Source organism: Artemia franciscana, chromosome 8 (genome assembly GCF_032884065.1).
Source record: "Artemia franciscana chromosome 8, ASM3288406v1, whole genome shotgun sequence".
Taxonomy (NCBI): Eukaryota; Metazoa; Arthropoda; class Branchiopoda; order Anostraca; family Artemiidae; genus Artemia; species Artemia franciscana.
Window position 1 is genome coordinate 17,823,998 of NC_088870.1, and position 13,656 is coordinate 17,837,653.

Consider the following 13,656-nt stretch of genomic DNA (forward strand, 5'->3'; position numbering starts at 1 on the left):
AAAGGAGATAACAAAGGTTGAAAACTTCAACCTTGTTTACCAAAAGAAAAGGGATGATGTCAACACCGCATTTAAGCATCTGCAAGCCAGCCCTAAGTCAAGTCTTCTTCCTACAATCTCAACCAGAGAACCTGGGGAAACTCCAAGACAACTACCCTGCAAACTACCAACTACAAAGAACGCTACCTCTTGTTTTCCAACCACGTTTCTCCGCTTTGGAACTCTTTAAGCAACCGAACAATCTAATCTCTTACCCAGGAATCATTCAAGTATGGTTTGGTGAGGGAGTGGGAGCAGAGGGTTTGGCGTCATCACTAGCAGGTGTATCACAAGGATTCCTCCTTTCACGCCTGCAAAATACAATTTAAGGACGGTGATGTCTTAGAAACAAGGTTCCCAAACTAAAAAAAAAAGTAAAAAAAAAACTACAATAAAAAAAGAAGTAAAACTCAGCATCTATATATGCACTCATTAGGAACTTCTAACTTTTTCGGCGCTTTTATTTTCATGTAAAAACTATAATAATAATGAAAAAAGAAGAAATAAGATGAGAACAAGTTATTAAAAAACTGAACATTTGCTATCAGGATTAAATTTGGAATTTGTAGGGCAGGAGTATGCCATGGCATATTGTTTGAGGTTTGACAGTGGGCCTCTGACTCTCAAATATCCAGGTGGATGCCTGCTTGTTCTTGATCGGGTTACTGCTTCCTCTGGTCTTGTAAGTTCACACCATATTTGTGCGTAGCCTAGGAAGAAGAGTTGGTCATGGCTTAAGGCTAATCCGGGTAATAGTTCTTCGCTGCCATTACGCTCCACCCACTTTTTGTAGGCCTGAAATTAAAACAATAGAAGTTTGAAATTACTAACCAAAATTACTAGCTCTACCAATATTGATGCCAGTAATACAGCTTAGTACATCACAGTTGTCTTACTATTAGATGGCGATATGGGATTGCTATATATCATTAAAATAAACAATGGATTTATATCTGTTGAAAACACTGTGCAGGTTTGGGATGTATTGAAAGTAATTGTTGTTATTGGATGTGCTGAAAGTATTTTAAGCAAATACTGGGTGAAGGAGCTAGATCTCCCGTCTAGATCATTCGACTAAAATAAACATTCAATCGCTTGTTTCGTTCCGTGTTGAGAGGCTGAGCTAGCTCATTCACTTTTATTGCAACCAGTGAAAACAAAAATTGTTTTGTATTTGGAAGAGGTCGATGGGAGTCGATTCTGAAGATCGTCTGGGATTTTCCAAAGGCCATTGACTACTGCTAATACTACGGACAGAACGAGAGGATAAAATATGCGGTGGTATTTCCTAGATTTTTAATGCTTTTCGATCTTTCAGGCAAGGGGTAAGACACACCATATCTTTCAAAATTTTTCGTAAAAAGATTTTTATTCCAAGGGAAGAGGGGCATTGTTCTTCAATAAATGTGCAGATTTAGAGATAAAGCGCCGGTTGGAAATTAAACTATGCGGCTCCAATTTACAAATGATCCAGAAGTATGGTTTTAAGTCTGCTAATTTCACCTAAAAACTAACGTCTCTGTGTTTTCAAAACAATTTTTCTAGGTACTGGCGGACCGTTTGTATTTTACGTACTCTTGACGCTGCAAAAGGGTAAAAAATAGACATAAGGGACTTTTATATATAACATCATCTGTTTAGGTTTTCGGCTGTGTCTTGAAGATTGGTCCCTGAACAAATCCAATAAATAATTACCCTCCCAGTATGAGCTACATCTGAAAAACTCATTTAGACAAATTGTATTCAATTGGATGAATAGTACCGATTTACTTGTCCAACATACGAAAACGAAGCAATCAGCCGCGGCGCGACATCTGGCTCGTAAATTGAGTACTTAAACGACACAAAACTGTAAGTGAAAAATAACTTTAGAACAGGGGCGAAGCGAGGCGGATAATGGGGATACATCCCCCACTTAAAAAAATTGTCCTTTAGGGTCGATATTCCTATAGATCTTGAGTAATAAAAAAGGACAATGTACGTTGTAAATCTTATTGTGATGAGGATTAAAACTGAATTATTTATTCATTCAAAAAATAAAATTTAAAACAAAACTGTCTTAAAAGCTAACCAAATTTATTCTGGGTTTTAATCCCATTGGTGTAGATCAATGTATGCTCAACAAGTAGGTAATGTGTGACGATCTCCACACGAGAATTTTTGTTTTGTGAAAATGAAGTTGAGAACAATATCAGGCCGCTACCAAGTGCGCCACGTAATGTTACAACCTCGAGCTCCTGAGATCGTCACACTTCTTTAGAATCACGTTGTGCTTTTGGTTTATAGCAGACCTTGGTTGGTTGATACAAACCTTAGTTGGAATGGAAAGAAATTAAAATACTTAGGGGGGTAAGTTTTTGATGGAGCTTCATCTATGAGCGGTCAGTTTCAAGGCTTTGCTGCTATACTCTGTGAAATTTTCCGCAATCCAATCTATGTTCACTGTGGAAGTCATTCCTTAAGCCTAGCCCTGTGTCATTTGTACAACATACCTGGTATGAGATATTGTCTAGAAACTTTGAAAGAAGTAATTGATTTCTTTAGAATTTTACTTAAACGCTCTACAGTTTTCGAACAAATATTTTAAGTAAGTAATCTTGCCACAGGGTCAAAAAGATTAGGATTGAAAAAAATTTGTCAGACTAAATGAGTGAAGCACTTAAAAGCGATCATTTTGTTTAAAGGGATGTTCATTATTATCTGTAAGGTTATGAGGGAAATTCAAAAATATCCTGATTCAGATTCTGAATTTTCAAGCAAAGCTTATTCTCTGCTATCTGCTACTGGGAGATGTAGTTTTGTTGCAGATATGGTTACTGTAAAGTTTGTAGTCTGTCCCACAATTACGGAAGACGACAATTAGTCGACATTTTTGCAATCAGAAATTATAGATACCGTACACTTTCTTAAACACGCTGACGAACTTAAGAGCAGTTAGGGACATGAGAGAGAGGAGTGAAGCTATATTTCATCCACTTTTTACTGAAGTGACTGGAAAAAACAAAGAACAAATCGGATACTCTGACTAATTTTTGATATACTGATGTAGACAGCTATAGAAGAAGCTCGCAAGCTGAATTAGCTCTATGGTAGAAATTGTGGATACAGTCGGGAAACGTGGCACCAAAATGTTTCATAAGATGCTTAAAAGAATACGATAAGAACATTTTCCCAACACTACATCAAATTTCAAGATTAGTACAATAATTCCAGTCACTACGGCTACGTACGATCGTTCTTTTTCTACCCTTGAAAGAGTGAAATCTTATAACAGTAGGGCCTCAGGTCAAGAACAGCTTAATGGATTGACGTTATTATTAATACACAAGGATGCTTCAGTCAACACAAAAGACATTTTAAAGAAACTAGCCCGCAACAAAAAAAAGTAGCTCTATTTTATTTTACATCTACATATTACAGTGTTGTCTCAATAAAGAATGCACCTTGTACTCCAAAAATTTTATTTTTCCTTTTTAACCAGTGCTACCATCCCTCAGTCAAAATATCCATCCCCATCCGAAACTTGTCGCTGGGTTCGCTCTTGCTTTAGGGGATTCATTATAAAAGTTGATGATAAGGGCTACTGCTTAGTCCAATAACACATTTTTAAACATTCAAAGGTAAAAGCAATTCTATGCACTTTTCTTTATTCTAAAAAATACTGACTAAAATTTTTATTACCAGTTTACAACATTTTGAATCAGGTTTATTCTCAAATTAAGTAAGAAAAAAACAATTTTTTTTAACTGAAAGTAGAGATCAACATTAAAACTTAAAACAGTCAAAAATTATCTTATAAATAAGCGGGACTGCCCCTTCCTCGACCCTCAATCTTTGCGCTTAAGTCTTAATAGTTCTTTAAAAATACTTCTCACATAAAATCAGCGGCCATTGTGTTTGAGTAGTCTTTCATAAGGAATCAGGATTAAAAGTTAAACTTTAGCGGAAAGAGTGAGGATTGAGGAAGGGGTAGCCCCCCTTATAAACAAAATAATTTCTGAGTGTTTGAAAACACTCCAAAGAAAATATCCCAAAAATTTTCTGCGTATTTCCCAATAACAAATACTATATGTGAATAATATGTGCAAATTGAGCTACTTACAGCCCTTTCTCTGGGGACTATGGAGGCCATGTTATCCTCAAAAGCATAATTATTAGACCTTTCAATTATTCTAAATCAAATGGCTATTTTAAATTTTGATCAAGCTTTTTTTCTTAGAAAAAAATAGCATAAACCTCAATAGTAGGGTTCTATGTTATAGTAAATCTGATGGCGTGATTTTATTAGGATCGCTTGACTAGGGTGTTTCCACCCTTTTTTCGAAAATCAGCCGAACTTTCTCAAGCTCGTACCTTTTGATTGGTAACATTAAACTTAGTGAATTTTATATTTTAGAATCAGCATAAAAAGCCCATTCTTCAGAAGCATCTAGTTTTATCAAAAATCTGTCCTTATCACTAATTGTGGCCCCATTTCTATCTTTAACTGGGACTAGTCCGGATCGGCTACTCCCTTTCAATTTATTAACATGCCAGTATAATATTTTACTATTATGCCGTCTAGCCGCATCTTCCAGATCCTCAGCAATTTTATCCATCGCCTCCATTTCACATCTCCTTAGTTCATATTTTAATGCTTTCTCCACTTTCTTTACATTCCTTTTGTTTTCATACGACCTATCGCTCAGATAATTCTTATACAAACCCCTTCTACTCTCTATTAAACCTAAAGCTTTTTCACTAATATTCCTAGTTGCTGTCTTAGCACTCTTCCCTAGGACACCATCAGCAACTTCACAAATTGTTTTTCTGAAATTATTCCATCCATCTTCCACATTGTCAAATTTTAAACCCTCAAGTTTAGTACTCAACTGTTCCTGGAATTTTTTTCTCAAATTTTCATCCTGAAGTCTACCAACATCATAACTTTCCGGGAGGGAGTTACTCTTCCGAAATTTCAGCTTTAAATTAACCTTAGACACTACTAGATGGTGATCTTTACTTTTAACATCAATAACGGCACTCCTATACACCCTAGTATCTTGTATTGATCCTGCTAGTCTTCTGTTTACAATAACATAATCAATAAGGTTTGCTGTCTTACCATCACGTGAATACCATGTCAACTTATGGGCCATTTTGTGACCAAACACCGTATTGGTTATAACTAGGTTGTTATACCTACAAAATTGCAAAAGCCTATAGCCATTACTGTTTTCTTTTCCTACACCAAAATTACCTAGGCTAGGATACCATCTATCCCTATTTCTACCAACCTGGGCATTAAAATCTCCTAGCAAAAACACCATATTTCTACCTGGTACCCTGTCTATTTGCTCCTGTAACTGTAAGTAAAATTCATCTGAGTCACTAGTATCTCCATCAGTTGGTTCAATGGGGGCATATACTACTATAACTGATACCCTAAACTTTTTAGTCATAAAATGAGCAATTAGTATTCTATTATTAATACCTTCCCAGCCTAAACAAGACTTAGCAGCTTCCTTATTCATCATGAGCCCTACTCCCTGTCTATGTACCCCATCCTTCCTTCCTGAGTAAACAAATTCTATGTCACCTAATTTCATGCTTCCTACCCCTGGGATATGAGTTTCTGAAACTCCTAATAAATCCAGTTCAAACCGTCTGAATTCGTCAGTCAAAATGTCGATGCGATAGTCATTTTTTAACGTCGTAACATTCCAAGTTCCAATTTTCATGTTCTTTAAATCTTTGAAATTATTTTGGCCTCAAGAAAAGCAGTGATCCCGGATACCAGTGCAGGATGGGGACCAACATATCTTCTCAAGTCTACACCGAAGCGCTTAAGCCGGCTTAGAACCGGACAGAAGAAGTCCCTGGGACCTCCAGTAAGTTGGAGGCTTTGTGCAATCCTGGGCCCATCTTGGTCACAACATGGTTTTCAGCACTTGGCGATGCTCTTCTATCAACAAGAGTCGAAATCCTGCACAGACAGTCCCAAGCCTATTACCTCCGACTCATTATATATTCATGCCTACAAATATTATGCTACTACGGGGAGGCAGCCCATAGTAGATAAATTAGCTAGGAAGAGGTTTTTCAGCCCGAAAACGCCCATCAAAACAAACCAAGCCCAGAAAATTATCCAATAATCAGAATCCCGTACGAGTGCTGTGTTGTTTACTAGGCTATAATTTCCTCGAGGGGCGCCACTCCTCAAGTGGGAAAAATTGACCGCAAGTTTCCCAGTCTTGCAGGTACCCCGAAAGGGTCGAGGCAGCCCTTTACAGAGGCCGTTGTCCATAAATCTGGATCTTACGCCCTGCCGCAGTTGTCCTCCTATAGAGGATCCTCCCACGATGGTGTTCTGCTTCACCATGCAATTTAACCCATTACTGGGAGAAGGTTTGTAACTCATCTGACGCGTGAACACGGCAGTTGGCCCTGCTGAGTGTACATTTGAGGGGCCTTCTTCCTCCTCCACCTGAAATTATGACCCCCAGGGGAGGGCTCCCCAGTTTCTATTATGGGCCCCACTGGGACAAGGTCCTACTTGGCCTAAGCCTCCTATGGAGCTACTCTACCTATCTATAGGGCTTACATATATACATATATATATATATATACACATACATACACATATACATACACACACATATACATATACATATACATATACATACACATACATACACACATACTCACTAACGTGCAAATATATACCCTGAATTGGTATAGGCTAGGTCTGTATATGGTGAATATTAATTTCCTTTTTGATGCAAATGCACAATAACTTTGGATTCAGGATGCAATTCTGACTATAGAGATAAGTATTTTTCTTACTTGAAGTGTATGTTAATATAAACCTTACCTAATTCTTTTTTCAAATAGATTGAATCGCAAAGAGGCAATGTCAATGAAATCAGGAACCAGAAGTCTAACCTACCTAAAGGTAGCCTAACTTGAATTATAAATTAGGCTCACTCTTTTCATTACTTCCCTCAAAACTGATTTTAATAATAAAAATCATTGCCAAAATTATATGAAACTGGAAAAAAAAAAAAAAAAAAAAAAAAAAAAAAAAAAAAAAAGTTAACTTTTAATTGTTTGTAAGTTTCGAAGGTATCACAATAAGCCTTACAAGCAGATTTTTGTTACAAAGACATGAAACTAAAGAAGAAAACGCAAGTTTTTGTGAAAATAGAGCAATAAACCAAATTTTTATTCACGGTTTTGCCACACAAAGAGTCCTAAGAATATATTATCATCGTTTGTTTTGAGGAGATCTTTCCCTGAATGAAAAAAAAAAAAAAAAAAAAAGACCGGCTTAAAAGAATGTTTTTTAGGAAATAAAGAGGAAAATGGGAGAGAGAGTGGGAGAGTGAGAGAGATATTAAGGGGGAAGGAAAGATAAAGGGAGACAAATTTGGAAGAGAGGGAGCGATATAAGGGAGAAAGGAGGAGAGTGACAGAGGAGGAAATGAGAGAAGAGGAAGAATTAGCGACAGTACTAGAAGGATTAAAAAATAATAAGGCCCCAGGTGCTCATAGTATGATTAATGAGTTCCTTAAATATGGAGGCTCTGAGGTTAGGAATAAGCTACTGAAGATTATGAACATGATTTTTGAAGAAGGGGAAGTACCCAATGATTTTAGGAAAACCTTAATTAAACCACTGTATAAGAAAGGTGACAAGAGTGAATGTCGGAATTATCGAGGCATTAGTCTGGTCTCTGTAGGTAGCAAATTACTGAGTAATATGATACTTTTTAGACTGAGAAATGCTGTAGACAAAGTTTTAAGGGAAGAACAATGCGGTTTTAGAAAAGGTAGAGGATGTGTCGACCATGTTTTCACTCTTAGATTAATAATTGAGAAGTCCCTTCGTTGTCAAACACCTTTGGTCCTTAGTTTTATCGATTATGAGCAAGCTTTCGATTCTGTTGATAGAACAGCGTTAACAAAGGTCTTATCGTTATATGGTATACCAGAAAAATACATTAAAGTGATTTGCGCTATGTACGAGAATAATACTGCTGCGGTTAAGGTAGGAAATGAGGTTAGCAACTGGTTTTGTATTAAATCAGGAGTTAAGCAGGGTTGTGTTCTATCCCCCTTTATATGGATCATTTTGATGGACTTCGTCTTAAGGAGCACAGGAAAGGCAATTGGAGACCATGGAATCAAATGGGGAGGAAGATCGCTCCTGGACTTAGATTATGCTGATGATTTAAGCATATTAGATGAAAGTGTGAGCAAAATGAATGAATTTTTAGAGGTTTTACGAGTTCAGGGTGCTAAAATAGGCTTGAAAATTAATGTTAAGAAGACTAAGTCACTAAGGTTAGGAATAAGTGAAGATGAACAGGTGACCTTAGGTAACGAAAAGATTGATCAGGTTGGGAGCTTCAGTTACCTTGGTAGTATTATTAGTAAAGATGGTGGGAGCAGTGAAGATGTTAAAAGTAGAATAGCTAAAGCTCAGGGTGTTTTTTCACAGTTAAAAAAAGTTTGGAAGAATAGAAAGATAAGCCTACAAACCAAGATTAGAATATTGGAAGCTACAGTGATGACAGTGGTCAAATATGGCTCTGAAGCATGGACACTCCGAAAAGCAGATGAAAATTTACTAGATGTTTTCCAGAGAAATTGCCTACGGATTGTTCTGGGTACCCGGCTGACTGACCGTATTTCAAACAGTAGGTTGTACAAAAAGTGTGGTTCAATCCCGCTTTCTGGGGCTATAATGAAAGAAAGGTTGAGATGGCTAGGCCACGTTCTACGGATGAAGGATGACAGATTACCGAAGATTGTCCTTTTTGGCCAACCGTCTGGGGCTACACGGAAAGCAGGTCGTCCTTGTCTGGGTTGGGAGGATGTCATAAATAAGGATTTAAAGGAAATGGGAACTTCCTGGGAGGGTGTAAAGAGGGAGGCTTTAAATAGATTAGGTTGGAGGAGGAGCGTGCGTAGCTGTGTTGGCCTCAGGCGGCTTGGTGCTGCAGTGAGTTATTAGTAGTAGTAGTAGTAGTCATTATTTATGGGCATTTTATTTTGCTTCATGTTTTCACCTCATTACTTAACACTGCTTTATCTTTTACTAACAGATTCTTGTCAAACCCTCCCTATGAACACCTGGCTGTTTTCCCCTCGTTCAAATAAAACTTTGTCGCTACTGTGAGGTTTAGCCTGAAACCTCAAACACTTTGACTAAATGAAATTATTACCATCTTAAAAAGTCTTTTTTAAATTAAAATTCTCCAAAACATATGAGGGAAAAATCAATTGAAAATCAAATTCCTCCAGGAAATAAAAAAGAGAAAAAAGTGTCAACACCAAGACTACATGAATTTAGAATGAACCGTAAATATTACCAGTCCATTCTTACTTTTTTAGTTGTTGCTAGGAAAAGAGCTAAGATATTTAGTTTTTAAAATTAACGATACGAAGAAGTTTTTGTACAGTAGAAATGTGACATTTTAAGCTAAATACAGCATAAGAATATAGTGTTTTCGTCTCTTATACGTGATTTATGTGTTTTTTTTATAAAGCACTCGTTTTGCATAATCACAGAAACAAAAGGAATTATCATCAGAGGTTTGTTAACACTAGTTTTATAAATACTTCTTTTTGTTTAAATGTTTAGCTTAACTTTCGCTCTTTACTTTCATCAGCAAGGAAGTCTTATTTTTTGATACTACAAAGGTTCTCCACAAAGGTTTCATTACCATGTACGTTGAAATGCATAAAATTAATCTATGATACTAACAACAAACAGCTAATGATTATAGTGAGGACTTTCTGGCGACTACTAATAAACATTAATCCGGATGGCGATGCTGAAATGCAAGATGGTAAATACAGAGACCTCTTAATTTTATTTCTTTTATTCCTCTGGCGTATTCATCTCCAGGGGATTAGTTATTCCTCTGAAAGTAACCTTCAATGGTGGTACTGATGAAAATGGTGTGAAACCACCGATTGTGTTTTTGACTTTGAACATGAATTGCTATTTTGGGACACAAATTGGTTATGTAGGGTATTTTGGGTTTAAAAGAAAACGAGAAAATATGCAATATTCCTTGAAATAGGATAATAGTTGTTAGATCTTTCTTTTTTTTAATCTTTAATGTTAGTATAATTAGACTATTATTAGTTTTGGGCATCTGATTTTTAATACTATTTTCAAAGGGACGTTGGTAATGTTTGAGAGTTATTTTCGAAAGATCTCTACTGATATCTATTGATCAGTTTACATCAGAGACCATGGAATACTGTTATTTACATCAAACACCATAAAATTATAATGACCAGGCGGCATATAAAGTTATTTTACGCAATATCTACGCGTCTTTGCTTTGTGGTCAGAAAACACCTGGTATTGCCGATTTCACCTTTTAGTTAAATTTATATTATATCCTTTGTGACTTTCTTTTATTGAATTGGCATTAAAAGGTTGGCTACCAACTAAAGAGCCTGCTTCGAACATTTGCTTAAATGTTCAAACTATTTTCCAAGCATATTATATGAGATACTAAGGTGTCATGCCAAACTATAGAGGTAATAAACAAATAGAAAACTAATTCTTGTTTTGTCTCATTAGTAAGCTTTTAGGCTGTATTTCATCTATTCTGACACGAAAAGATTTTGTTGATTGATAAAATTAATAATTGTGAGATTCGTATCATTAACCGAAATCCTTGGGTATCATAAAAGCAGAGATAAATTTTTTATCCCCCGCCCCCAATCAGCCTTCTTGTTTACTCCCTCATTCTATGCAATAAACATCCAGTTTCCCTTTACATTCAAATTGGAATTCAATTCAATGCATTTTTTAAATAAATTTAGGTATTTTTCGTCTAATAGTGTTTTAATGACATTCATTTATGTGAAACTAGAAAATATGCACAGGAATGTTAATAGCTGAAAGGTTTTTTATTCACAGAAATTTGCCAGGGGTGGTAATATTGCTACCTTAATGTGTGAAATTTGATTTAAAATTTAAAATCTAGTTACATGAGGAACTTACCTTGTAAGCGATTTTAAGTCCAACGTTGTCTGCAATATTTTCAAGTACGGTAAGTCTTCCGTTTAGATTCTGATCAATTTCTTGGATTTTGTAGTTACCGTACTGTTCAACAAAGCAGTTTATGAGGGTTCTATAAGCTTTAATAGTTTGATTGTTCCACCATTGTTGAAGATTTCCTTTTTTGTCATATTGCCTACCTGAAAAATAGGGTATAGACATTCAAAGATGTCTCTTTTAGCCCATTACCTGCCAACACTAGTTACTTGTAAAATTTTGTGATGGTTTCTTTAATACAGTCCAATAGGGTTAACTTAAACATCTGTGTCGCCAAATGCTTTTTTCACACCAACGGTGTAATCGTGGTATTATGTTTTCATATGGGAACGTAGGGCGTTATCATTGTCCTTCGAACTGAAGGACATATATGAGTACACATCTTGTGTCATGTTTAAGAACAGTTAGTATAAAAGATCAATCAAACAGTTCGTGGTAACGAACTGTTGTAAGGAGCGACCCGGCTCAATAGTAAACGAAACTCTAAAAAACGTAATTTTGATACTAATAGATAAATCAAAAGAATCATATTTTTATGGTGATTTTAAATATAGGTTTCATCAAATTTAGTCTTACTCATCCAAAGTTAGGAGCCTGAGAAAATTTGTCTTATTTTAGAAAATAGGGGAAACACCCCCTAAAAGTCATGGAATCTTAACGAAAATCACACATCAGATTCTGCGTATCAGAGAGCCCTACTGTAGAAGTTTCAAGCTCCTACCTACAAAAATGTGGATTTTTTTTTTTTGTCAGAAGACAGATCACGGATGTGTGTTTATTTGTTTGTTTGTTTTTGTTCCCCCAGGGGTGATCATATTGGCCCAGTGGTCTTAGAATGTTGCGAAAGGGCTCATTCTAATGGAAATTAATGGTTCTAGTGTCGTTTTTAAGTGACCAAAAAATTGAAGGGCACCTAGGCCCCCCCCCACATTCATATTTTCTAAAGTCAGCGGATCAAAATTCTGAGACAGTCGAAAAACCTAATAACTATGTCCTTGGGGACGACTTACTCCCCTACAGTCCCCGTGGGAGGGAATGCAAGTTACAAACTTTGACCAGTGTTTACATATAGTAATGGTTATTGGGAAGTGTACAGACGTTTTCAGTGGGAAATTTTTTGTTTGGGGGAGGAGGGGATGAGGGAAGGGGGTTGTATGTGAGGCTCTTTAAGCTAAAGTTTTTTTACTGTTTTAAAAAGTAGAGTTGAGAGAACGAGTCAAGCTTTAGCGTAAGGAGTGAGGCGTTGAGGAGGGAACAGCACCTTTCATATACGGAGTAATTGGGTAATTTATACGGAGTAATTGAGTGAATCATCGGCAGGCAAAGTAAAAGTGGAAGGAAGTAAGGATGGATTATTTCCTGCTACATCGTCTTTTATGGAAGTATGGGTGGTATCAAACTCTATCGTCCCTGCAACGTTACTTGAAAAATCATTTGAGTCCCCTTAGAAGTTTATACGACCGCCTCTTCCATAAAAACCTTACATGCACCGGTACATAAGTTACAACCCTTCCCCCAGGTTTCGGAGGGGGGGTATATTCACCCCTAATTTTTCCTCATCTGATCATTAGACTATTTCAAACAAAATGACTATCTCAAAAATTTGCTCGGATGCATTTGGGGAAAAGAGGGTATGAGGAGTTGGTGTATACCTGTCAATCACTTTTGATTGCTCTTAAAAGGTAACTAGAACTTTAAATTTCCAATAAAATGAGCCACTTCTGATGTTTTTGCGACCAACCCTTACGTAAAACCTTATCGGCCCCCTGGGAATAACTTACAACACTTCTCCTCGGTTTCTGGGATGTTGTGTTGACCCCTGATTTTTTGTTGTTTGATCTTCAAACTATTTTGAACAAAATAGCTATTTAAAAATTTTGATCGGATACATTTGAGGAATAGAGGGCCTTGGGGGGCTAGTTGCTCTCCAATCCCTCTTGACTCTTAAAAAGTGCTATATAAATTCCAATCTACAATCAAATGAACCCCACCGAAGTTTATACGACCATCACCTTATATGGCCCCAGGGCATAATTTCCAACACTGGGGCTTCCCCAGGTTCTGAGGGGCTGTGTTATCCCTGGAGTTTTGTTAAAGGATCTTTGGTCTATTTCAAACAAAATGGCTATATAAGAAATTCGACGCATTCGGGGAAGTGAAAGTTGGGAGGGGGGAGGGGATATTTGCCATTGGACTACATTTGATTCTTAAAAAGGGAATTAGAACTTTCAATTTCTAATCATTTGAGTCCTTTCCGAGGTTTTTGCGACCACTTCTTAAATAAAAATTTTATATTCCCCCAGGATGTAAGTTATAACCCTCCTCCGGGCTTTGGGGGGGGGGAGTGTCGAACCAGCAATTTTGTTTATAAAATTTTGTTTTGTTTCAAACAAACTTGCAATCTCAAAATTTTGATCAGATGCGCTTGAAGAAACAAAGGTGTGTGTGTGTGCGTGTGTCTGAGGATAGATGCCCTTCGATTCCTTTTAACTCTTAAAACAGCAAATAGAGCTTTCAATTTCCAGTTGAATGAGCCACCCCTGAAGTTTATA

At 36.7% G+C, this 13,656-nt stretch overlaps 1 protein-coding gene across 1 annotated transcript; it reads right to left on the bottom strand.

The window, feature by feature from the left end:
- Nucleotides 1-491: 491 nt before the first annotated feature.
- Nucleotides 492-11,382, bottom strand: LOC136029816 (neprilysin-1-like). The gene is made up of 2 exons (XM_065708277.1): nt 11,051-11,382; nt 492-834 (listed from the first exon to the last, which is right to left on the bottom strand). Exons 1-2 carry the CDS (start codon nt 11,267-11,269, stop codon nt 562-564), a joined length of 492 nt encoding a protein of 163 aa, XP_065564349.1. The 5' UTR covers nt 11,270-11,382; the 3' UTR covers nt 492-561.
- Nucleotides 11,383-13,656: the final 2,274 nt, after the last annotated feature.

Coding starts and splice junctions, on each gene's coding strand:
- LOC136029816 (XM_065708277.1), bottom strand. CDS start 11,269: ATGTCTATACCCTATTTTTCAGGTAGGCAATATGACAAAAAAGGAAAT. Junction 835..11,050: donor GACTTAAAATCGCTTACAAG/GTAAGTTCCTCA, acceptor TTTTAATTTCAG/GCCTACAAAAAGTGGGTGGA.